Source organism: Pelmatolapia mariae, linkage group LG1 (assembly GCF_036321145.2).
Source record: "Pelmatolapia mariae isolate MD_Pm_ZW linkage group LG1, Pm_UMD_F_2, whole genome shotgun sequence".
Lineage (NCBI taxonomy): Eukaryota > Metazoa > Chordata > Actinopteri > Cichliformes > Cichlidae > Pelmatolapia > Pelmatolapia mariae.
Window position 1 is genome coordinate 21,693,351 of NC_086227.1, and position 27,396 is coordinate 21,720,746.

The following is a 27,396-nucleotide window of genomic DNA, read 5'->3' on the forward strand; positions in this document are numbered from 1 at the left end:
ACAACAAAAAGTGCTGTGTCACTGATTTTATTTTATTTTTTCTAATTTACCTTTTGATGTTTTAACTTGGTGTTCTATGTTCACTTCAAATGCTTCAGCTGACCTGAGACTTTTAAGTGACTGTTCCAGTAGTTATTTGAGGAGAGATGAACACTTAGGGGTAATAATGCAAGCAAGGTAGGCTCAGAAAGTCCAGGAGCTCCAGACTCCGAAATCAAGTCAGTTGTGATACTTTTGCATGCATGGGACTTTGACAGTACAGACTGCTATGATACAGACTTTATGGTAGGTTCTATTCATTGCCTACTTTTGATTTTTTTTTTTTTAATACCAGTCACAGGTCACTGCTTCCACAAGCAATTCCACAACCTGGAGTTCCTCACTCCTGGTAGATATTTAGATATCATCCCATTTAGATATCATCCTGGGTCAACACACCTGAATCAAATGATTGGTTCAGTACCAGAGCTCTGGAGAACTTCAAGCAATTTAACTCAGCTGTGTCGGATCAGGGACACATCTAAAACCTGCAGGACACCGGCCCTTTGGTCTGGAGTTCCCGACCACTGATGTAGACCAAATAATTCATTAATAGATTTGTGCCTATTGATGTTTTGCAGTCACATGACTGCTAACCATTTGACATTAAATTGTTTACCATTTTGGACATGTGACAATATTAGGTCAAGTGAATAAGATCCCAGTCACACAGGCCTAGAGACCAGCTAAACATCCCATGGTCTTTTCCCATCACTTGTGAAATTTTGGGGTTCCTTGACTAATTGGCATAAACCACCTTGCAATTGCTTTGGTTGGTGACAGATTGCCATGGTCGCCTAAAGTTTGCATGGAACAGACTAAAAATGTTTCACAGACACTCACTGGCTGTTCTACAAGCGGTAGTGAAACTCTGAAAAGTGCAAAACCAACCAGAAATGGAGACCTTTTGCATTCAAAGTAAAACTTGTACCTTTTGAAATGTTTTGGCTCCAGTGCTAGGGTAAAGCTTTTTGCTTAGAAAGTGAACGTTTTCCATTGTCGTTACACTTTTTCAAGTTTTCCTACAGTTTGTCACTGCAAATCCAGCTGCCTGTTACACCTGTAGTAGACTTTATTGTGCCAGATAAAAGTAGGAAGACATCTGTGAAGATTGGTTACAACTCCAGTTTTTTTTATGTTTGTTTGTTTTTTAACTTCTGATTATTGCCTTTACATTTCTAGGATTGACTGTACACACGTCATAAGGTGATATGTTTAAAAGTTTTAAATGTCCCTCTGTAAAGCATTCTGGTGTCTGAACAGGGCTATGCAAATAAATTTCACTTGAGTAGTTAGCGAGCATCTGAAGACAAGTCGGCATCGTCCATGCAAGCTGCAGGCAGCCACTGCTATCTGATAGTGAACAATGCAATCACAAAGAGGTTTTTGGTGAAGCGGCCTCTTTCTGACTGATTTCACCTCACCAGCCAGTCAAAGAATACAACCCCCACCCCCAGCGCGACATGTAGTTGTCTCACGTCCAATATGGGCGACTACTATCAAGCAATTTGTGCATGATGTCCTGCGAGAAACAGCCATAGTTTTGTTGTTTTCCTGGTTGTTTGGAGAAATAATTTGTTGTTTGAAGTATTAATCATTTGCTCTCATTTGTTTGTTGCCAATTCTGTATTGTGGTTTCTGATCATATGTGTTTTTGTCTCATGATACTTGCTCAAAATGACACTATCTTCATGCGTTTTATGCGCTCTTTTTTTCTTCCAGCCGTTTTTTTTTTCTTGTAAACCAGTGATTCATCCAAATGTCAACAATGTCAAGACCAGTCTAACTCTTTGTTTACAATCTGCCATTTAACCATCCTTTCTCCACACTCTTTATATAGTTCATTTTAAACTCTTTTAAATGCTTTTGAAATAACAGTGTGCACCAACCAGCCACAACATTAAAACCGCTTGCCAAATACGATAGCTCTGCAAAACCTCTAAAGGTGTCCTCCAGGCACCAAGATGTCAGCAGCAGAGCCTTCATTGTCGTGATCTGTAGATCACGCTATTTTTTTTTCTTTCATATCCTTCTTCACTGAGATTGTGATATGGGGAATTTTCAGGCCACACCTTGATCTGTTTATGCTTCTCAAACCATTCCAGAGCACATTTGCAGTGTCAATTCTCCTGGTGGAAGCTGAAATACAGTGAATGCGTTTGCATGGTCTGCTGGAGTGTCTAGATAGGTGACATGCATCAACGTAACAATACACAAGATTGTTAGGAGCTAGTATTGTCTGGAGTGTCACACTGCCTCTGGTGGCTTGCCGTTTTTCCATAGTGCGTCCTGCTGCTACCAGGTGAAAGAGGTGCACGCACCCAACCGTCAACAGGGCTCACGATCCTGCTTATGTGCTTATGTGCACATTGTACCAGAGACATGGGACAGGATGGCCACTGTATTAAATCACTCAGTTCCTTGTGCTTGCCCATTTCCTTCACTTCTAACACGTCTGCTCCAAGAACTTGCTGCCTAACGTGTCCCACTCCCCTGACATTTACCACTGTATTCCTTGTTATGTTGGTGGTTTCAATGTTATGGCTGATCAGTGTATATAAGCATGTTGAAGCAACATTATTTTTGCCAAACAAATTTCCCTGTTCTATTGATTTCTTTTTTTCTTTTCTTTTTAATAAAATCTGAATACGTTTTTTTACTGTTCAGCTTTTATTGCTTATTCGCTGTCTCATTTTTATATTCCAGGAAGTTCCCTATGAAGCAGGGAGTGTCTGCATTTTATATGCAGAAAATGGTCTGCAGTTCTCTGCTTCCTAGGTCAGAAGCTTGTTTATTTTGTCTCAGCGGCTACGCTCAGTCCCCAAAATGAACACTGATAGAAAGCAAGATATAAATAAATGAAAAGTTCCCATAATTGGCATGCCTCATATTGTACAATATTATCATTGTCGAGATTTTTATTTGAGCATGCACAAAATGCTAGCAATAATGAATTTCTGTTTGTTTTTGAAGTTGATTACAGTACATTGAAATAAAATATAGTGGCCTGCTCAACCTTTGTCTTCGTTTTTAGTCTTCTTGACATAACACCTCCACTCTGCTACAAATATTCCACATTTATAACTTCATCAGAATCAGATGCATATTTATATGTAAGATCTAGTAACAACACAGAGTTTCTTTTTTGGATGATAACGTATAAAAACACTTAATAAAATCAGCAACAAAAAAAAAGGAAACAGAAAAAAACTATTTTGCTGTTAAATTGGGACTACTAGCCAACATTAGTTGAGATGCCTGTATTAACTATCTAATTATTTGCACTGTAGATGCCTCTTCTCTGACCATGGAAGGCCCTCGCAGTGCTTTTTCCACCTCTTCCAGCTCCACCATGCATTCCAGTAATCTAACCAATGACCAGAAACCAGTTAAAGCCAGTAATGTTGATCCAGACGACACCAGGAGTACCAAAGTGGTACCAGAGGCTGCTGGAGCAGAACGTGGAAATGGTAACGGCAGGGGCAGCGGCGAGCTAGCAGGAGGAAAAGGTGTAACAACCCAGGAAGGCCCACTGCATCACCCACTGACTCCATCAAAGCGTCGCACCGTACTGAACATCTCGCCACCTCCAGAAGATTTGTTTGATGACAGCCGAATGTCCTGCCAAGATGATGGGACCCAGGATACAGAGCAAAGTAACAGCATCTGGATGGATGAATCTCTGTCCAACTTCAGTGTGACGAGCACGTTGTCTTACAATGACAACACAGAGGTGCCACGGAAGTCCCGCAAACGTACCCCTCGTCAAAGGCCTGGCCCTAAGACGGCGCCGCCAGGGGAGGGCAGCATGGATGTGTTTGATGCAGACAGTGCCAAAGGCCCCCACTTTGTCCTGTCGCAGCTAGGCCCTGACAGCAAGGGAGGACATAAAGGAAGGTTTGTACTTTTTGTATTATGATCACCAGAAATTTGTCACATGCCTCTCGACATTTCATGGAGTTGTCAAAAATATTTCCAGTGGTTTCTTCCTGATAAAAGGGAGTTTTTCCTTCCCACTGTTGCCAAAGCGATTGCTCATAGGGGTCATATCATTGTTGGGGTTTTCTATGTTTTTTCTGTACTATTGTAGCACCTTGAGGCAGCTGTTATTGTGATTTGGCACTATATAAATAGAATTGATTTTGAAATAAATTATGTTACATTATCAGTAAGTAAAGAAAACACATCGCTTTAGGACATTGTTGACTCACTTGTTAGCTAACCTTTTGTTCATTTAATAGTTTCATTTGATAGTTGCACCAGCCCTTTAGTAGTTACTTGGGTACTCAGCCTTTCTCTGACTATAACTTTAAAGACCCGTTTTAATAATTTTGCTCAGCCCTCATCGTTATTGTAGAAGGAGGTAGTATCACGAAATGACACGTTGGCACACACCGACAGATGGAAATCTTTACCAAACTGATCTGGCTCTAAATTTCCCACCACACTTTGACTGAAGGAGAGCGGTTAGATCAGAGGGGAGGGAGGGGCAGGATACTGAAGTACAAACAATGGTCGGCCACAGTGAATCACAGAGCCCTTCTCAAAGACCTAGGATAAGCAGAGCAGATTAAATAAACAGATAAGGCTGAACGTTTTAGGAGCTGGGGATAGAAAATGTTTGGTTGATGGACACCCTCTGAACTCTGCATTGCTTAGAGCACCATGGCAACTTCAGAGCAGTTTCACTGTTGTGACTGAGAGCTTTGTACTGCAGCAAACCCCAGCCAATTGCATACAGATATATAATACTGTTAGGGTTCTTTTTATTTAAACTGGGGTTCTGAACCTAACATTGCTGCAAACACTTGCATGGATTAAGTTGAAGACTTTTTAATCCATCATAGGCTACATGAAAATGTTAGAATTAGAGGTCATCTGCTCGTGTCTCTGTCAAATTGGTCTTTGCTGCAGTTCTGATGAACCTCAGACTACTATTCAGAAAGGAGGAACTCTCTCGATGCAGTTCCCACAAAAGAGTGAGGGGAAAGAGTTGAAGATCCTTGTCCAGCCTGAGACCCAGCACCGAGCCCGCTATCTGACTGAAGGCAGCAGAGGATCAGTGAAGGACCGCACTCAGCAGGGCTTCCCTACTGTAAAGGTAATTGTAAAACCCCTCTGTAGTTAATGTTGAAATTCTATTGCTTTAGCATCCCTGTGTTTAACGTTAGCATAGGGTGAAAGTATTTGCTGATATTGAATGTTATTACTGGCAACATTTTCCAAAGAAGTTGGGGCACTCCTGGGCTCCCCTACAACTTTTTTTTTTTTTTAGCAATACTGTATCGAACTGAGAAGACAAGTTGCTGTCATTTTGAAAGCAAAATGGTCCCTCAATTTTCATTTGAGCCTCCTAACAGATAGGCCTCTTGTGTTTACATACATCAAATGTTTTCTCCAAGTGATGGGTCTGGACTGTGTTCACTGACAATGATTTTGTGAAGTGTTCCACTTGTGTTCAAGTGGATATCTACGTCCTTGGGAGGATGAAACGAAGTGTCAGAGTCTGTAATATTTCACGAGACTGTTAGTTCTCACTGCTGTTCACAAATGAGGAAGTTGGATGAGGAAATCAGCTCCTTCAAACTGTCAATCAGTTACCAGGAATCCAACTTTCTCTTGAGTTCATGTGTGAAAACAGGGACCTAAGCTCTAAGGAGCTGTAGCTTGATGAAAAAGGAATTAAATTTTATGTACTCGCTCAGACTGAAGCTGTACCCAGGGCTGGACTGGGACAAAAAATCGGCCGGGCATTTTGACTAGAGACCGGCCCACCAGGTATTATAGGAAAAGCCATAAAGCCTTTGAATGAAAATGAACGCTGTTGTGACAGTGATGTACACTGTCTTGTTGGTATATGTATGATTTCTATACATTTTACATCAGATAAAAACTTTGGTTGTAAGATTCAGGTAATTATTTAATAAAAGCTAGACATTTTAAATGAAAATGAGAAAGAAAAGTATTTCTTTGTGCCTCCCTTTCCCTGTTAATGCCCTATCTGCCCCCTGGCAAAACTTTGCTAGACCCGCCCCTGCACAGGTACTAGCTGTCAGCTACTTAGAAAAGGATCCTGGTGTTATTTGTCTCTCAGAAACAGTTCATAACTTCCCTTCAACTCATTCATGTCACCTAAAAGGTAAACCTGTTTCTCCATCACCTGTTCAGCTCTGATGATTCAGTAAGGACATCTCCTGGTTTTATCTTCATGTTTCCCTCTCACCAGATAACCAAACCGACATCATGACCAGCAGCTTTTACAGCTGTGGCTCCAGCAAACATCAGCTGATACTAGAAATTAATATTAAATAAATTCTAATAACAGCTGATCAAGCTTAAACATGCTGCTGTTGTTTAGCGCGACCTCCGCTGGTTTCCTCTTTTTGGCGCAAAGTAGGGGATAAACAAACAAGAGAGATGGGACTTGCGTCAGAAAAGCCGATCAGCTGATCATTGATCAGTTTCATGATTGAAGTAGCAACAGGAGAGGGAGGGGGAGAGAATGAGAGAAGAAGAAACAGCTGCAGCGTAAAGACACAGAATAACTCCAGCTTTGTGTCTTTTTCATTGTAGCTGAAGTACGGGACAAACTGTGTTCCTTTTCAGCTCAATACGAAACGCTTAATATTTTCTCTGAATACGGAACGATTCCGTTTTTACGGGACGGTTGGCAACTCTACTAACTAACCTTAAGAATAAAGTTAAGTTCACTATCAGTAACATCATAGCACCCACCCAGCTGTATAGAAACTCCGTCATGCTAGCTAGTGCGCAGTACGAGTTATTGTAACTGACTGTAAAAAGTCAGCGCAACGAAAATAAACTACACCTAAACTTGGTTTATATCTGACCCAGATAGACTGCAGGTCATAACTTCTTACCTGAAGTTCAGTTCACCTGACACTCGGACCGGCGGCCGCCTCGAGTCTCTCCTCCTCCTGCCTCCCCTTTCCCTCATCCACCTGCTGGCCTCTGTGGAAGCTCCGCCATAGCCACCACCAAACAACTGAGTTATTTTTACACATCGGCCAGCATCTGGCCAATCCACCACCTTTCATTGTTTATACCGTTACAAAAAAAACAACAACCCATCAGCCCATAAAAACGAAAAATCACCATCGATGGCCAGTCCAGCTATGGCTGTAACTGTAGTTAACCGACTTCAAAAGCAGACAAAAACCAGACATGAACCACAACAGGCACATTGTCTTGTGTTTGATCATTAATTTGCCCAGGTTCTAGAGATGGTCTAAAGGCAGCCAGAGCCCAGAAATGACAGGTAAATCCAAACTGATAAAACAATCACCAAAACCAACAAGAACTAAAGCTGACCGATTTGCATCTGAAAGCAGAATCTAATAATAAATTAAGCCAACAATGTCCTTGAGCAAGACATAGACACCATCAATGTCAGGGCAGGTAGGTGAAGATGCACAAGTTCAGCTGAATGCACAGAACTGATTGGGCATTATATGATGGAATAGTGTAAAGTGGGAGCTCATTATTAGCACAGAAGTTTCAAAAATAAGCAGTTCATACTTACTTACATTCCATAGTTTTGTATGAAAATGTTATGACACAGCAGATCTACAATGAGCTCCGTTTGATTGCTCATCTGTTTTTGCCTTGCACAGTTGGAGGGAGTGAACGAGCCAGTGGTTTTGCAGGTGTTCGTTGGCACCGATGCCGGCCGCGTGAAGCCTCATGGGTTTTACCAAGCCTGCAGGGTTACTGGTCGCAACACCATAGCCTGCAAGGAGATTGATATTGAAGGCACAACTGTTATCGAAGTGTCCCTGGATCCAAGCTCCAACATGGCCCTAGCGTACGTGCTTTTCTTAAAACTGAAACTGTGTCGTTTTAGTGATAGTTGTTAGTCCAATTAAGAACATTTCCTTATAATTGACAAAATCCTCTTGAGAGCAAGTAAACCCAAGTTAGCACTGCCCCTCACTGCAGGGTGGACTGTGTTGGGATCCTGAAGCTTCGCAACGCTGATGTAGAGGCTCGCATTGGGGTGGCCGGATCAAAGAAGAAGAGCACACGCGCTCGGCTCGTGTTTCGGGTCAACATCCCCCGTCCAGATGGTTCAGTGCTTACACTACAGACTCCCTCATCTCCAATCCTGTGTAGTAAGTCATTTTCCTCATACTTTCACTATTTGACTGGAAATACTATGTTGTGAAGTCGGTATATTAGTTAAACCACTTAAAAAAACTTTGTGCAGAAAATTACCCAGCACGGTTTAATTACAAGGTACTATTTACGATATTCATGTAGTTATGACAGGTTAAGTGTGCGAAAATGGGTAGCTGACCTGTAACATGCTTGTTAATAATGACTACAATACTGTAAACTGAATTTTTTTTCAGCCCCTGTTTCTCCATTTTTAGAGTCAGAGGTCAGGAGACTATTGTCTTCTGATATCAACATTTGGAGAGGAAGGAGACAAAGATCCCATTAGACTGAGTTGTTTAATAATGCCTACAGAATGCCTACAGTACAAAGGTGTGGTTGGTTTCATAAACAGGAAAGACGCTTAGGGCCATAAGAAAATATCTGTGTCAGTGGATTTGGGAGAATTTGCTCTGAGAGTGGCAGGGGAGAAAGAGAGGGCAAGGACGAAACAATAGGTGTGTGAACTTCTATTGTTTACACGGAGCCAGAATACAACCCAGGGAAATATCTTTCCACGAAACAAGAAAAAACAGTAATCCTGCTTGGCATCTTAGTGTGTGTACATGTCTGTACGTGTGCGTGTGTGGGGGCGGATATTACTCATATCGTGGGGACTTAAATCTGTTTATACAGTCATATTATGGAGACTGTAACTCGTGACCCGACGAGGTAGTTATAAGATTGGGTTAGATCTGAGGAAGTAATGGTTATGTTTAAAGTTGACATGGTTAATAATATCCTTTGAAGTCAGAAATGTGTGCGTGCGTGCGTGCGTGCGTGCGTGCGTGTGTGTGCGCGTGTGTGGATATGGGTGCGGTGTACAGTAGGCAATTCCCACCAAAATCAATGTTGAAGGTAAAGAGTATGTTAAGCATTTGCATTTACAGTTTTCTCAATACTTGGTGATCAGTTTTTCATTTTTGATAAAATATCTTTGAAATATTTAAATTTACTGAAAGTTTTAATTTGAAAAGGCAAAACAAAGCTGCCAATCTACTTTACAAATTTTTGTTTTTATATTCATTTTTTGAATTGCTGCTTCAGTCCTTTTAGCATGAATTTCTTTGCTGTTACTGTTCATTTTATTTCTGCCTGGGTTGCACGTATAAATAAAACTTTAAAACGTAAATGCATGATGTGTATTTGCTGTGTTTACAGCCCAGCCAGCAGGAGTGCCTGAAATACTGAAAAAGTCACTGCACAGCTGTTCAGTGAGGGGTGGAGAGGAGGTCTTCATCATTGGAAAAAACTTTCTTAAAGACACCAAAGTCATATTTCACGAGAATGCCTCTGGTCAGTAGTAAACCTTTATGTTTTGCATGGTCATTATAGGTGAGGTCATTTCCCTGGTCGATGCTTTACATCTTTTCTGTGTTTCAGATGAGAAGTCATGGAAGGCAGAGGCTGAAATTGACATGGAGCTTTTTCACCAGGTGTGTTTTTTATTTATTTTTGATCTTTTTTGTGACAAACAATTATGGTAATGGCTAATGAGCTCAGTAGATAGATGTAATCATCTTAAATGGCTGCTGTTCAAAGGTTTGAGTAGTCTTATTGTGTTCTGACCTAATTACACTCCATCTTAGAGGCTATTACTGAGTGTGTCTCAACAGTCCAGTCTGAACCTTTGCTCTTGTTAAATGAAATGACCAGAGCGATGAATCTGCAGCTGCCAAATGAAAGTATTCACATTTTGCTAAGACCTTGACACTCTCTCATAAACCAGTTTTACAGTTATCTGAAGTTGTGATGTGTATTGTTTGGAAAGGCTGAACAAACATGATTGAATGAACCAACTCGGCTAACTATGCTTTGATGATTTGAAAGATAATTTGGCATTACTTTGGTCAGTTAATGGTCTTCTGTGCTTCTTCATTATTGAGCCAAGTTTTACCGCCACCAGCTGCTGGTAGCTGGAAGTGTGTCATTGATATTTAGTTGACATGGCTGCATGTTAGTGGCTAACACATCCGCCTCAGACACAATCAGATCCCAGTGTCAAGGCTGGAATGCTAGTGTACTCAAAGTGCTGGTTCCAAGCCTGGATAAATGGGAGGGCTGCATGTAGGATTAATATTAATACTAAAATAATGTCAATATCTGGTAGCTGCAAATCCATCGTCTACAGCGAGAGTAAGAAATATGATTTATTGCCCCTTTATATTTGGTTTCACTGTGATGTCAGATGTGTCATAGAAATCTCTATAGCAGAATGCTGAAGTTGGGTAGTCTTATTGTTGTAGTCACGTTTGCTGATGATTTTTTTTGTTTATCATCCCAAAGAATCACCTGATAGTAAAGGTTCCTCCCTACCAGAACCAAGCCATCACATCTAAAGTGTGTGTAGGAATCTACGTGGTGACGAATGCTGGGAGATCCCATGACGTTCAGCCATTTACTTACACTCCAGATCCAGGTTTGTTTGAATCCGTTTCACACTAATTCACATAAAGTGTGTCCTTTTTACAATCAGCTGATAGAAAGATGACCATGAAAATGTAATCGGGATTCTGGTAACCTTGCATGATGTAGCCTTCAGATTACTGGGTCATTTCTCACACATGGCTGATTAGATTTACTGACTGGTACCAAAGCAGACCAACCTAGTTAGAAAATAAAGCTGGATTGTATTTAACACCCCAGACACACAGGCCAAATTTTCATTCTCTAGGTGTTTGGCCTTGAGGAATACACATTCTTTTCCTGGTGACCGATGGTTGCCAGGGGTTCGCAAACCAGTCTATTGGCCTGTGTGATTGGGCCTTAAAAACTTTTTGTTTTAATATATAATTGTGCTTTTATGAATTTTCTTGTGTACAGTAGTCATAAGACTTACATCACTTCTTTGTTGAGTATATCAATATATTGTCATTGTTAGTTTTAGCAGTCATTACCTTTTAAATTGTCTCTTTACTAGTTAATTTGATATCCTTGTAGTCCTCTGGGTAAAACACTGTAAGGTGTGACAAAGTAACTAAACTAAAATTTAGTTGCTAGCAATTTCATTGGCTGTCCTTCACATCATATGTAGCTTTACTTAACTAACATTTTTGCTGTGCTGAAATCTTGCATCGATTTTTGTCGTTTTGCTGACACTTGCAGCAACAATCGATGTTCCTGTGAAGAAAGAGTTGCCTTCTCCAGTGAAGACGTGTTCTTTTGATGAGCAAATTAAAGGTTATTTTTTATTTATTTCAAATTTTTTAACAAAGACACCAAGGTTTCCTATATATAGTAAAGTGAATACATGGGAAAAAAATGTAATGTAATCCTTGCTACTCGTACGGTTGTAGATGGATCCCTGATGCCTTTGTTGTCTTTAGTAAAGAGAGAAGATGTCACTCCAATGGAGGTGACAAGCAACCTTCAGTCTTCAGGAGTATTTAAGGTGAAGCTTTTATCTTATATGTTGCTTTCATAATTTGTTTTAAAGTCAAGTCGTTCAGTTCGTTCATGTTTTATTGTCCCTGAAATAAAGCATAAAGGTAGTATTCTGTGTTTTGAAAAAGAGAATAACAGTGATGCATAACTGAAAAGCAAAGTGAAGCACATCTTTTGTGTTCTGTTTTGTGGGTTACCAGCAGACTGGTGATCTGTGCCCAGCCCAGCAGAACTCTGATATGACGGCAGGACATCTAAATAAAAACAGAGTATTCTCCAGCAACCTGTCTCAGCCTGCAGGTGATCCTGACAAAGGCCAGTCGCCTGTTTTTACCAGCACTGAGCCCTTAAGCACCATCCAGAAGCAGGACATTGTTGCGGGCAGCTCGTTCTCTGTGCCTGCAGACTCTCTGCTTCAGCAAGGATCACAGCAGTTCCTTTTGGAGACCAGAGATGGCCTCAGGCAGGAGAGGCCAGGTGTCAGTTCTGGAGCTGTGGGAAGGTTGTGTGGGGAACCTGCATCTCAACCGCAGCAGCTGCCACTCTTTCCTCCAGATGAAGTAGCCCAGCTGGAAGAAGCAGTGAGACAACTAAAAGCCAAAGGATACTGTAACTTATCACTTCAATCTGACAACCCTATAACCAAACAGCAGCAGCAACACATCCAGCATCAGCAACAGATCCAAAAACAGCAAATTCAGCAGCAGCAACAGCAGCAGCAGGTTATGGAGAATCTGCAGCAGCAGCTGTTTCAATCACAGATGCAGATGCACTGTGCCATGTTTCAGGATGCATCCCAGGCCAAAAATGGAGAGCTTCAGGTCTCATCACCAGGTGTGGTGACTAACCAGGGATCACTTTTCCAGCCGGACCAGCAACAGCAACAACAACAGCAACAACAACAGCAACAACAGCAGCAGCAGCAGCAACAGCAAGCAGCTCTTTTTCAGCAGGCAAATGATCTTCTTTCTATCCAGACAAACTTCCTCCAGCAGACCCCATCTCACTCTTCACCCCCGATGTTTCACAATCCCAGCACTCTGGCAGAAACGCAGGATCCACAGGGGGCGCTGTTTCAAAAAGCCTCCCAGGAACAGGTCCAGGCTGCACTCTTCCAAAGCACCATGACAGTGCTACAGTCTCCAGAGCAGCAAGCCTCATCCCCTGGACTCTTCCTCGCCCAGACCTCTATGTCCAATCAGCTTTCAAACAACAGTTCCCAGCAACAGCAGCAGCAACAACAGCAGCAACAGCAGCAGCAGCTGGCCTTCCTTAGCGCTTTACAATCTTCTTCCCCTGAACCACAGTCAGTATTTCAGACCCAGATCTCCCCCATCCAGCAGAGAAGCCCCATGGAGCAGGAGCAACCATCTCAGCCTCAACACCACACACAGCCAGCCCAGCAGGCCAGCCTGTTTCAGAGCATCTCTCCACATTCATCTACAAATTCACTTTCTCCAGGCCAGCAGCAGCAGCAACAGCAGGCTGGCTTGCTGTTTTGCAGCAACACCCTTTCCACACCAGACCAGGGCTCTAGCATCCTTTTCAGCAACCAAGGCCAAATGCCTCCTTTGACCAACAACAGTCTAGTTTCTCAAGAGCCCCAAAACACCCCTCTGCCCTTTTCTCAAGCCAACATGGTGACGGTAACCCAGCAAGATCGCCCAGAACCCATGACCTTAGGGAACCCTGCTGAACCACCACAGCAAGCCATGTTTCAGGAGCAACAACCTATGCAGCTGGGGAACAGCAGCAACAGAGAGGAGCAGCCTGTGGGTCTCTTCATGCCTCAGTCCACTATGGCCTCTCTGCAGGGGGGTCTGGCCGCTCAGGAGCTTGCACAGTCAGCCGTGTTTGCCTCACAGAATGGCGTGTCAAACCTCCAGACAACTACGTCCTCCCCTGTTCAACAGCCAGGATCTCTGTTTCAAACAGCTGTGAGTGGGAGCGTCAATCAATCCAGCCAGCCTCAACAAGCTGGCCTCTTCCTTTTCGGTATCCAGAACGGTAAGGAATTTATTAGGCAAGTGCACGTTGTTGAAACTGTTGAAATGACTCAAAGTGAGAAGTGAGGAACAAGATTATCACTTAGCTGTCCGACAGTAGTTTGGGCTCATTGTTTTGATTTTAGCATTCACAGCTTTGCTCTTTTAGTTCACTCTGGTTGCTCTCATTAGAGTTGTTTCCAGATGCAGCAAACAGCTGTTTAAGGCAAGAAAAGATACAGTTAGTAACTAGAAAGTGCATTTTCTGAAGAAACTGCAGTGTGAATGCTTGAATCTGAATGTATGCACTGAAATGAATTAATTGCTGAATTTAAGTTAAAAATGTTGAATGAGATGAAAAATATAGAAATTATAACCTGAAAACAAAAGTGCAGAACTGCTAAAAGCTGACAATCACACAGAAGAAGTTGGAAAATAGCTGAAAAGTTTTTAAATAAAAATTAGAAAAACCTAAGAAATAAGAAAAGAAAATTTAGAGTCAAAAAACATCTGAATGAATATCAAAACTTCATATTCTTTGAATAACTGAATGACTAAAATGTGATCCCTCCACTTGAATCCATACAGTTTTAAAAGTTTGTGATTATCAGCTTTGAAAGACACGGTGCTGGAAAGAGAACATCGAGGTCTTCGTTTTGAGGGTAAAATGATGGCTGTAGAGCAAACACTGTGGACACAGCAGCAGTTTAAAGAGAAGTGTTTAAGATGAATCTTGGCACAGTGAGAGAGAGAGAGCTGGTTAAGCAGGCAGGTGTGAGCCTGGTTGCTATAGTGACTGCACCCAATGGCTCCATACACACACACAGACATGCACCTCACTTTTGCTGCTTAAAATGAACAGAAAAGTCAGGCCAAAACAAATCGTTCCCAAATGAAAAGTACAAGTCATATTGACAAAATTCTTTCACCGTGAGCAACAGCAATGTCTAGTCTACCTAATTCTCGGTTTTCATGCCTGTGGAGTTTATTATATGGACGTGGTGACAGTGGAAAGACACCATGCTCTTCTGATTTTCAAACGAACCTTCTGAGCCATTTTAACATTGGAGTCTATGGAGCAGTTGGAGGGAGGAGGCTGCGCATTGGTGACATTTATGAAAGAACCATAACACCTATTACAATAGTAAACACATTGGATGAAAGACGACAGCGATGGCTACGTTTTGAGGGTAAAATGATGGCTGTAGAGCGAACGCTGCGGACACAGCAGCAGTTTTAAAAAATATTTTAAGATTAATTTTCGACCTGCTTCCACTCTGGCAGTTGAGCTGTCTCACTCTAGCAGCAACATTCCATCCCATACACACCCATTATAAACTCTGAAACGGCTGAAAAAACATCATGAAACTTAATCTGGAACTGAAGAAAAAGTATAAAAGATATTGAAAAGATAAATACAAGTTGAATAGTTGAATGTCTTGTCTTCGTTTTAAAGTTTGAATGGTGGCTCTATGTCAACGTGTGTGGAAGTAGTAAGAGTTTAAAAATGAATAAGTTGAAGGAGAATTTGAAGGGTCTCCCCATTGAAATACATGGGAAATTTTTGTTGAAAAAAGTTGAATAAAATTAAAAATATAAATGTTAAAAATGAGAAAAGTAGAAGCAGTCATGTCCAAAAGAAGAGGAATCTAACGGTGTTTGAATGGTTTTTCTAAGTTGAACGGTTTTGAAGGAGTTAGATGCCAAAAAACGTACGGAATATGAAATAATAACTAGAAAGTGCATTTTCTGAAGAAACTGCAGTGTGAATGCTTGAATCTGAATGTATGCATTGAAATGAATTAATATTAACCTAAAAATGTTGAATGAGCTAGAAAAAACAGAATTTTTAACCTGAAAACAAAAGTGCAGAACCTTTGAAAGCTGATTTTTACAGAGAAGTTGGAAAATAGCTGAAAATGTTTTAAATGTAAATTAGAAAAACCTAAGATTCAAAGTCAGAAAACATCTGAATGAATATTAAAAGTTCATATTCTTTGAATCACTGAATGACTAAAATGTGATCCCTCCGCTTGGATCCACACAGTTTAAAAAATTTAAATGTCTGAGCTTTGAAAGACACAGTGTTGGAAAGAGAACAACGATGGTGACATTTTGAGGGTAAAATGATGGCTGTAGAGCAAACACTGTGGACACAGCAGCAGCTGAAATTGTTTAAGATGAATCTTGGCACAGTGAGAGAGAGAGCTCGTTAAGCAGGCAGGTGTGAGCCTGGTTGCTATAGTGACTGCACCCAATGGCTCCATACACACACACAGACATGCACCTCACTTTTGCTGCTTAAAATGAACAGAAAAGTCAGGCCGAAACAAATCGTTCCCAAATGAAAAGTACAAGTCGTATTGACAAAATTCTTTCACCGTGAGCGACGGCAACGTCTAGTCTACCTAATTCTCGGTTTTCATGGCGGTGGAGTTTATTATATGGACGTGGTGACAGTGGAAAGACACCATGCTCTTCTGATTTTCAAACGAACCTTCTGAGCCATTTTAACATTGGAGTCTATGGAGCAGTTGGAGGGAGTAGGCTGTGCATTGGTGACAATTATGAAAGAACCATAACACCTAGTACAATAGTAAACACATTGGATGAAAGAGGACAGCGATGGCTACGTTTTGAGGGTAAAATCATACCTGTAGAGCAAACGCTGCGGACACAGCAGCAGTTTTAAAAAACATTTTAAGATTAATCTTTTTGCTTCTCTCACTGTAGCAGTTGAGCTGTCTCACTCTAGCCCCAACATTCCGTCCCATACACACCCATTATAAACTCTGAAACGGGTGAAAAAACATCATGAAACTTAAACTGGAACTGAAGAAAAAGTATAATAGATATTGAAAAGATAAATACAAGTTGAATAGTTGAATGTCTTGTCTTCGTTTTAAAGTTTGAATGGTGGCTCTATGTCAACATATGTGGAAGTAGTAAGAGTTTAAAAATGAGTGAGTTGAAGGAGAATTTGAAGGGTCTCCCCATTGAAATACATGGGAATTTTTTGTTGAAAAAAGTTAAATAAAATTAAAAATATAAATGTTAAAAATGAGAAAAATAGAAGCACACCATTCCAAAAGAAGAGGAATCTAACGGTGTTTGAATGGTTTTTCTAAGTTGAACGGTTTTGAAGGAGTAGGAGTACAAAAAACGTACGGAATAGATAATAAAATAGAACTAGAAAAAATTTGCATTTCCTGCGAAAATGCTGTGTGGATGCCGGAACACTGAAGCTGTCTGCTGAAAATGACTGAAAAAAATGAAAAGCTGCAAAAATTGTATTGGCAGTAAAGAAACTGAAAAATTATGCTGAAAACACGTGAAAAAACAGAAACTTTTGCTGAAAAGAGGTGAAAAGGCAAAGATTCTGCTTCAAAGGGGTACAGAAGTTCAAATTTGTACTAAAAAGAGGTGAAAGGGTTTCCTCTGAAATGAGCAGAAGATACTGAGATTTGTATTGATAAGAGGTGAAAGGCTGAAAATTCTGCTTAAAATAGGTGAATCAGCAGAATTTCTACTGAAAAGAGGTAAAGAAGTAGAACGTTGCACTGAAAACAGGTGAATCAGCAGAATGTCTGCTAAAAAAGAAATGAGAAAAAGCTGGGATTTGTGCTGAAAAGCGGTGAAAAAACTCACAATTCTGCTGAAACGGAGTGAAGAAGAGGTGTTGGGCTGTTGAGAAGAGTTAAATAAGTTGAACTGATATGTTTGGGTACAAATACGATGATTTGGCAATAATACTGGATTTTAGCAAAACTACTGTGATTTGGGTGAAATACTATGATTTAGAAGAAATATTATGACTTTGTACAAATACAATGTTTTGGCACAAATACTATGATTTGATTTGAATGCTATGATTTGAAACAAATACTATGATTTGGCAGAAATACTATTATTTAGTAGAAATACTATGATTTACCAGAAGTACAATGTTTCTGCAAAAATAATATGATTTTGCAGAAATACTATGCCTTAGTAGTAATACTATAACATCACAGATATACTATGATTTTGCAGACAGTCTATGTTTTTACACAACTAGCACAATATGGCAGATATACTATGATTTGGCACAAGTACCATGATTTAGTACAAATACTACAATTTTGCTTAAATACTACTAAATTGCAGTATTACTATGATTTTGAAGGAATACTATCATTAGGTAGAAATACTATGCCTTAGTAGTAATACTATAACATAACAGATATACTGTGATTTTGCAGACATAGTATGTTTTAGCACAAATACTACAATTTTGCTCAAATACTATGAAACTGCAGTAATACTAAGATTTTGAAGGAATACTATGATTAGGTAGAAATACTATGCCTTAGTAGTAATACTATAACATAACAGATATACTGTGATTTTGCAGACATAGTACGTTTTTGCACAAATACTACGATTTTGCTGAAATACTATGAAATTGCAGTAATACTATGATTTTGAAGGAATACTATGATTTGGTAGAAATACTATGCCTTAGTAGTAATACTATAACATAGCAGATATACTATGATTTTGCAGACAGTCTATGTTTTTGCACAACTAGCACAATATGGCAGATATACTATGATTTGGCACAAGTACCATGATTTAGTACAAATACTACAATTTTGCTCAAATACTACTAAATTGCAGTAATACTATGATTTTGAAGGAATACTATCATTAGGTAGAAATACTATGCCTTAGTAGTAATACTATAACATAACATATATACTGTGATTTTGCAGACATAGTACGTTTTTGCACAAATACTACGATTTTGCTGAAATACTATGAAATTGCAGTAATACTATGATTTTGAAGGAATACTATGATTTGGTAGAAATACTATGCCTTAGTAGTAATACTATAACATAGCAGATATAATGTGATTTTGCAGACATTGTATGTTTTTGCACAAATACTACAATTTGGCAGAAATACTATGTTTGGGCACAAATACTATGATTTGCTATAAATACTATGATTTGGCACATATAGTATAATCAGCAGATATAGTATAACATAACAGAAATTCTACGACTTAGTAGTAATACCATAACATAACAGAAATTTTAATTGGGCACAAATAACACGATTTGGCACAAATACCATGATTTGGCAAAAAAAATACCATGATTTGGCACAAATACGATGATATGGCAGAAATACTATGATTGGGTACAAACACTTTGATTTGGCACAAGTACTATAACTTAGTACAAATACTATGACTCGGCACAAATACTATGATTTAGCAGAAATACTATGTTTTAACATAAATAATATCTTTTGACAGAAAATTCTGCTAAAAGGTACTATTTCTGCTATTTAGCAGAAATACTGTAATTTTGCACAAATACTATGATTTGCTATAAATACTATGATTTGCCACATATACTATAATCAGCAGATATATTATAACATAACAGAAATTCTACGACTTAGTAGTAATATTATAACATAACAGAAATTTTAATTGGGCACAAATATCATGATTTGGCACATATACCATGATTTGGCAAAAAAATACCATGATTTGGCACAAATACGATAATATGGCAGAAATACTATGATTGAGTACAAATACTTTGATTTGGCAACAGTACTATAACTTAGTATAAATACTATGATTTAGCAGAAATACTGTTTTAACATAAATAATATCTTTTGACAGAAATTTCTGCTAAAAGGTACTATTTCTGCTATTTAGCAGAAATACTGTAATTTTGCATAAATACTATGATTTGGGATAAATACTATGATTTGCCACATATACTATATTCAGCACATATAGTATAACATAACAGACACTCCTCCACTTAGTAGTAATACTATAACATAAAGTAAATATTATGGTTTGGCCCCAAAACCATGATTTGGCACAAATACTATGATTTAGCAGAAATACTATGATTTAGCAGAAATACTATGATTGAGCAGAAGTACTAAGAACTACTAGAAGTACTTTGATTTAGCACAAATACTATTATTGAGGAGTAATACTTTAACATAGGAGAAATATTGACACACACACACATACACAGAGAGCAAAGTGTACAGGGGCTGTTAAGAGTCTGGGCTTGGTATATCTAGGTCAGCTAAATTGGCTGCACCTGCTGTAATCAGCACTTACACACACAGACACAGAGAGAGCTCTGAGTTTTCTTCAGTGTATTTCTCACATTCAGGACTCCCCTCGAACAAATGGCCATAATTTCCTAACCGTAGGGGCTAGAATGCTCATTCTGACACCGTTTTGTTCAGAAGAGATGGGGGAATCTGCAGGTCTTCATAATTCAGAGATAAAATATAGATTCTTGAAGATATATGACTTGTAATACACTGTAACTGAGTAGAGGCAAAGCAAAACTGCCTTGACTTGCCCTCAAACAACGTTTTGTAACTCTAAATCTATATGGAGCATCAAAATCATTCTTTCACCGTAAGAAACAGCAGGCTTTGGTGAACAGTCATGGGAATTTTCAGGTCTCTGTGGAAATCCATCAAAAAGATATGACGAGAGAAAAAAGTGCCTCATTTCCAGAGTTTGAAATCTGAAGACATCTGAGCGAGAGACAAATTTCCTATCCTCAAACAAATGTAATTCATGGCCAAACGGTAATAGGTGAGGAAAATACTCTTGAATTGTGAGCATCAGGAGAGTCTGAAGATATATTGGCACAAGCCTCATGTCTCAACTTTGTTTCATTAAGGAGATATGACGATTTGAAAATGCCTCTCATTAGAAAAATTCAGCGGTGATTTTGATTAAGCTCTATATTGACTTTCTATGGAGAGTTTTCAGTCTTTATGTTACTCTGAGGAGATTTGCAAAACATCTATAAGTCCCACAACAATGATAGTGACATTTTCTGAAAGCCAGCAAAAATACCTACGTTTTGATGTATAATTTGTGGGGGTTGAGTGGAAATTGAGCGAGTAGCAAGAAGTTGTTCAGACATGAAGAGAAAATTCAGAAAGGACAAGTGCACACTCTGAGTTAATTGCATAGCAACCATAACAACGCATGTATTTTCTGAAAAATCACAATTTTGCAACTGAAAACTTAAAGAGGCATTAAATTAAAATGGTAGAAGATCTGAAAAAGCTGAATCATACAGGAATAGCCCAATAATCTGAGAACATTTTAAAGTTTGAATGGAGTTTCTAGGTGAAAGTATGAGGAAGTAGTTAAGTTTCAAAAACCAGCAAGTTTTAGCAGAATTTCTGAAGATTTCCATTCATTTCAATGGGACAAAAAAAAGGAAAAAAGTGTAATATTTTAAAAAGTATAATAGTAATAAACACCAAAAGTCATAGCACACATTAGCAGAAATAGCAGAACAGTTTAGAGTTTGAACTGAGAAAATCGGCTGAAAACTGAGGAAGTAGTTAAACGGCAAAAAACGTACGGAAGCAACCAGAATAAAGTATAAAGAATAAAGAGAAACAGGAACTCAATAGTGTGGAAGCCCCTTTAGGGCATCCACACAATAATAAAGATTACAACAACAATACTGTGAATGCTTTTACAAGCATTCACACTAATAATAAAGATTAGAAGAACAATACTGTGAATGCTTTTACAAGCATTCACACTAATTAGCTGGTAAACCTAAAGGAGTATTACATAGTCAAAAAGCCCATTTTTTTTCTTCATTATTTAGCAGAGCTAAAAAGGAGCGTCGTTGAGTGATGAGACTCACAACTTTGACTACTGAGCATTGCTTCGTATCTGTTCAGTAGTTTCACCACATCAACTTAAAGCGTGATAGAAAGTTAATGTGTTCATTGCATAGACAAGGGGTAGGCAACTCCAGGCTGTGTTGGATCAAGGACACATCTAAAACCTGCAGGACACCAGTACTCGAGGCCTGGACTTGCCTACCCCTGGCATAGACTGTATCTCTATGTATCACTACTTGTTTCTGCTGCCCTCAAGTGGCAAAAATGAGTTACTTCAGATTAAATTTCGCATGTCTGTGAAATACCAGTATTAGAATTTATCCTTTTTATTTTTTATTAATGTTCATCTTTAACATATTTGTAAAGTTGTTTTTTTTATCCCCATCCCTAATTGTCCAATAAAAGAAAACCAAAATACAATTTTTAAGTCGGATTTATAGGTTGCAAATTGGCAAGAATTGAGTACAGTCAAATATGGATTGTGAGGACTCATTGTTGACAGTAAAGTAGTGTCTCCACTTTTCATTCAAATTTATGACCAAAGCATAAGTAATTAATAATCTGTTCACTGCTTACTTTATTCAAGGGCCTGTGGTTTGTTATTTTCTTGACTATGGTTCCTGTTGAGTCATGAAGCCCTTTCTGTTCCTTCCTTGCAGAATGTGGCCAGTTGATGGAAACTCCTGGAAACACGCTGTCAGATCAGATAATAGCAATCAGCCAGTCTGGTCAGAACCAGAGAGAGAGTGAAGCGCACATCCAGTCCCTGCTCAGCCAGTCCCTCTCTCAGTCTGGCACTGTGCCGAACACCATGTCTGCCTCTCAGAACATGGAGAAGATTGACGATCTGCTGGTCAGCCTGCAGGAGCCGGGCAGCAACATAACTCGTTCCTACTAATTGAATGCAGGTTTATAACTTTTTCTTTCTTTAAAAAGTTTTATATGTGGAAAGATTGTAAAAATTTGTAGGTCCAAATATTGTCTCTTGTGGTCACTTCATGTTTTGTTTTTTTCTGAACTATATGCATATGATTTGGTCTTCTTTTAAGGGTGTGTTAGGAAAGAACAGTTAAGATGAGCTAAAGATTTTATAGTGACCATGAAGATAAAGTGGACAAATTAATATTCGGATAACTAAAAGAAATGAAACATAAACATCTCTAACTCAATGACTGAATGGCTGAAAATGGCAATGGACTCCAGAGAAGGAAACTTCCGTGAAACTTTGAAAGATGTTGAATTTAGACCTCGGGAATGACACTAACCAGCAATCCTTGGAATCTGTTAGATTTCTATCTGTAAGTAGAATTTCATTTCATTTGCGGTATCTTTTAGTTCTTGTGGTGTTTTCACAAATCACGTTCTTTTTTTTTTCCTTTTTCCTTTTTTAAAAACTTTTGTATTTTGGTTGCACGGAGCATGGATTGTGTGACACAGTGAGAGGAGTGCGGTATGTAGGGGTTGAAGGGGTGTCAAACTCGTTTTTAACTCAAGGACCACATGAAATCAGTTTGATTTCATTTCAGTGGGTGTTAGGGTAGTTGAATCACTGAACTTCAACTTTAAAAAGTTTAATAAACATAAGTTAATGAATCCTCCATTTTTCAAAAAGAAAACAAGAACCAACAGTCCGAGATGCTTTTGCTTTAACTTCAGTGTGGCATGACAGGCCATGGGTTATTTCTTTTTCAAGAGGGAGTTGGTTTAGACAGCCACTCTCATTAGTTGGATAATTTTTAATTACTTTTAACTACTGCTATTAAAAAAACCCAACAGACTGAAGAGACCAAAGATTGTGCAAGTTTTACTTTTTGTTAAAGTCTTCGAGTGGGCTGAATTGGCTCCTCTGCCCTCATGTTTGACACCCCTGGTAGGTAGCTTCTGTTGAGTCATGTGATCCAACAGTGTAGAAAGTGTGCAAGAAGGCTGGAGCAGGCAGAGAAATGAGAGAAAAAGGATGAGCTGTAAAAACCAATACACACTAATCTTATGTAATATCACAATTAAGTTTTTTTTGTTTGTGGGTGCTTAATATTTCATTGTTGTAGCAGCAAGCTTGCACCCGATAATGTAAATAAATCCGCTTTAGTTGTCTTTGTCACAAAGTGACTTTGGTTTCATTGATGATGGAAGCTCAGATGCTCACTAGGTGCACTGTACTTTTATGTGTTATATTTTGCTGCAAATCAGTCTTGTCAAGGCCAGTTGAGTAGATTGATTACTATAAACTAAAATATTTGTAGTTCAAGCAAAGCTTGTCAGTGTGATGGTCAGTGCAGATTTGAAACACACACCAGTCAGCCACAATAATAAAACCTTCAATAGTTTAATGCAGTTTATCGCCCCGCTGGGAGAACTTGGTTCCTGGCATTCATGAGGATAACTGGACCTGTTGTTTGACCAGCGTAAATACAGCTCAAGGAACGTCACGCTTCCCAGATCCCAGTGATGTCAAGCATCGACAGTTTGAGCTGGAACAAGCCTGGTCTACGGAGTCCTCAATTTACTACCGACCAAGTCCAGAAGGATCCTCGCCACCAGAGATCATGACTCCGCCAGAGGTGTTCTTGAGGGACCCATGCAATATTAGGAAGATGGGTTTTAATGTTGTGGCTGATCAGTGTCTTTTTGAGTATGAAATGCTTTGCAGTATCCACCACAGTGTACAGGCTTTGTAATGAAGGCGTGACAAAATTTAAGGCATTTAGAAAAAAAAAAAAAATCATCACTTTAATGATGCCGGTCCAGTAGAGAACAGTAACGCCCACAGGAGGCAGCAAGTTTGCCCGAAGCTCCCTCTTCTGCATTGTTTACAGTGAATATGAATATGGATCATAAAAACAAATTACCACGAGAGTCTGATTTAAGCCAGTATCACTAAATGTGTCCAAATTAGTTACTGTATAACAAAAATGTTTTATAACAGTGTGTCTTTTTGACATCCATGTTACAACTGCCACTGTTCATTCACAGAAAAAGCTAAAACATTATTAGGCCTTTATTTTATTTATCCAGGTAAAAGATCTCATTGAGATTAAAAATCTCATTTCCAAGAGAGACCTGGCATTGTACTAACATATTAGATTCCTAAAAGCTGTGCTGGAAAACTGGACAAATCAGGAAGAACTTAGCATTTAACATTTTAATGCAGGTAATGTAACTTCAGATGACCTATATCTCATATATATATATATATATATATATATATATATATATATGCACCTAGAGCAGAATATATTATATGTAGAATATATATATATATATATTATATTTTCATTGTGTGCTTTAGTGTCATTTTGTTGGTGTCATTCTGCGGCAGGCACGCATGAACAGGAGTAGTATTCTTTTTCTTTTCTTTATTTTTAAAGTCTTTCCAGCAGGTTATTAATGTGATTGATTCAGTGAATGTTGAAAAAGCAGCAGCATTCACTAATGCTACTTCACATCTCATCCAGGATAGTGTATTAACATGCACAAATAGAGCCTGATACGTATGTTTTCTTGTAAATGGATACTGTACAGTTTTTACAGACTTCATGTCGCCGTAAGCAGTTGGCCAGTGACCTCTGGACCAAAGTTTGACTCAAATCTTGCTCTGAGTGAATCCAGGAATGATGGAAGGCCAGTTTTATGGCTCATGAGTTTTTATTCTGTTTTTACAGACTTGCAATTTAGCTTGAAGATCAGCGTAGTTTTTTTTTTTCTTCCTTTACAGAATTTACAGATTTTATTGTTAGACATTGTTCTACTGTTCACGCTTTTCCCCTCAATGTCACATCTAGTTTCCCTTTAAAGTGTGTGCATGAACAAGGGGCTGATCTCTGATAGGATCGGCTCCGTTTTACACCTCGTTGTTGCCGTGTTTTCTGTGTATAGTTTGTCAGAAATACATCAACGCCGTTACATTTTATATGCTTTCAAATCTGATTTAGCTGTCGGTTAGGATGGAGACGATGTAAACTTGATTAATGTAATGTGTGGAGCTACAGGGCGTCAGTTGGAAGAGTTGGAGTGGTTTTTAAAGGGACCCAACTCCTGAAGAAAACCGGTCTTTGGAGAAAAGAGCTTTCTGAGATTGGCTTTCTTCAATTTGTGACTTTGTTTAATAACTAATATTTCCAGTGTTGAGTATTTATGATTTAATTTCCTTTTTTTTGTAGATACTAATTCTTTTTTTTATCAGTTTAGTACTTGTGCCTCTTTTCAGAGAAGTATATCTTAATTTATTTGTGTGTTGGTTACTCTCCAAATTGTAATCAGAGCTGTGGTTCTAACTTCGTGAATGACACAGATTGTGATTTGGCAGCCACCCCCCAAAGACACACGCACACATGTTGATGCAGGCACCTTGCGATGGATATTTCTGTGCACAGTTCCTTCTGTGACTTGCAGAAGTTGTAGCTACACCGTTAAGCTGACGTCACATGTTTATTTATGGTTTGTAATTAGACCGAAGGTCCGATGTGACCAAATACTTAAAAAACAGGGCAACAGTATTTTTACAATGAAAATCATCCTAAATGTGCATCATGGTTGTAAAAGTGTCATTTTGAGACACCGTGAATGAATGGTACACATAAGGGGGAGGTGATTACTTTTTTTTGGGGGGGGGGGGGATTGATTTCCTCAATAGTGTATATTATGTGTAATTGTTGATCAGATATGAGTGTGTTTCGCTCATTTACACCGTCGTGTATGGAAAACAAGAGGGAGGTTGTTGTTTTTGTTTTGTTTTGAAAAAAGTTCTCGTTTTTCTCATTTTATTTAATTTTCTGTTTTCAGTAGAACAATATGTGGTTTTCTTTTATTATAACCTATTAATATTGTGTCAGCAGAGTCACAGACATTTTAGTTGTTTTGTGTGTTTTTTTGTTTTTTTTTAACCATTTACACTGCTTAAAACACCCATAAAGATTGTACACGTGCCTTAACGAGATGTTGTAGCAACAGTCAGATTGACGTTTTACCATATCTGCTTGTTTAACACCCCGCTGGCCCTACCGGTGATGGTTAGTCCTCATTAAATAGAATGTTTCAAGCCATAACACTTTGAGTGCACTTGAAGTGCTCGACAACAGTGACCAGATAAATGAGGTTGTGGTGGATTCATGTGTTGTGCAATTTGTGTCATATCTGACTTGTTTGTACTGAAGTACCCATTGCATTTATGTTGTTTGACACAGATGCAAAAAAGATTTTTCTCTGAAACTGCTATGCAGCTAATATACCTTTTAAATGTAGATCTATTACTTTTTGAACATATATTTTTCTATATAGCCTCTCCCATTTTTAGACTAAAGGAGAAACCAAAATAGATGTTCTTTGTTATTTACAAAGATGTTAATTCTGTTAGTCGAAATGCTAACTTTTCAGCAACAATTAAAGATGCTTTCTTGTGTTTTGGTTGAGACAAGGGTCGCAAATGTGTGTTTTCTTTGTTACCATCTTACTTAAAGGCTTTGTGAGGAGATGCGAGTCATACCTCTGTCTATATCAGTTGTTTACTGTGCAGTGGTTCCCTTTCTTTCTGATGTCTCTCAGGGCATCCTGGTAAACAGGATGTCATTTTAATTGTCACAAGTCATCTTGCTCAGACCTGTCAGACCAGTAAAAGGTGGTGCACACTAGATTTGTTCTCCAATTTGAAAACTGTGTGTATAATTATCCTTGCCACAAATTGTTTGCTTTGCTTATACTTCCCATTTCTCTGCCATATTTAAAGCCTAAGTGAACGACTCTTCTAGTAAACATCTGAAGGTGTAAAAATCTCCCTTTCTGTTTCTAACCATGTGAACAACTATCAAATCATCATTACCCAATATATATTTAAAAACAACAACAACAAACAAATAACTTTTATATATCTGGCTTTTATTGGGACATTTTTACTCTCTTGCAATTAATTTTCTGTTAAACTTGCTGCTATCTGTAATAAATGTATTTACTTTAAGTTGTAGTTGGGTTTTTATTTCATGTTTTTGGTGTAAACTATTGCTTGGCTGTTTTAGTTTATTACTTGGATGCCTTCTTAACACAAATGAAGATATTTCTAGTTTTGTGTTTGTCTTTCCACACTGGCTTTATGAAGATTATTTTCTGATGAAACATAGGATTACTA

At 38.7% G+C, this 27,396-nt stretch overlaps 1 protein-coding gene across 8 annotated transcripts in view; it reads left to right on the plus strand.

Moving 5' to 3' along the window:
• Positions 1 to 27,210, plus strand: part of nfat5b (nuclear factor of activated T cells 5b) — a 48,707-nt gene extending 21,497 nt beyond the window's left edge. For 2 of the 8 annotated variants that reach the window (XM_063475531.1, XM_063475522.2), the window contains exons 2-13: positions 2,746 to 2,817; positions 3,330 to 3,936; positions 4,954 to 5,140; positions 7,674 to 7,864; positions 7,999 to 8,171; positions 9,376 to 9,510; positions 9,598 to 9,650; positions 10,501 to 10,633; positions 11,320 to 11,394; positions 11,511 to 11,605; positions 11,799 to 13,605; positions 21,938 to 27,210. In XM_063475531.1, the coding sequence (XP_063331601.1) occupies positions 3,347 to 3,936; positions 4,954 to 5,140; positions 7,674 to 7,864; positions 7,999 to 8,171; positions 9,376 to 9,510; positions 9,598 to 9,650; positions 10,501 to 10,633; positions 11,320 to 11,394; positions 11,511 to 11,605; positions 11,799 to 13,605; positions 21,938 to 22,176 (3,678 nt within the window). In that variant the 5' untranslated portion in view covers positions 2,746 to 2,817; positions 3,330 to 3,346 and the 3' untranslated portion in view covers positions 22,177 to 27,210. The remainder of the gene's footprint in view (positions 1 to 2,745; positions 2,818 to 3,329; positions 3,937 to 4,953; positions 5,141 to 7,673; positions 7,865 to 7,998; positions 8,172 to 9,375; positions 9,511 to 9,597; positions 9,651 to 10,500; positions 10,634 to 11,319; positions 11,395 to 11,510; positions 11,606 to 11,798; positions 13,606 to 21,937) is intronic. The other 6 variants (XM_063475481.1, XM_063475508.1, XM_063475501.1 and 3 more) reach the window with 4 other exon arrangements.
• The last annotated feature ends 186 nt before the right edge of the window (positions 27,211 to 27,396 follow it).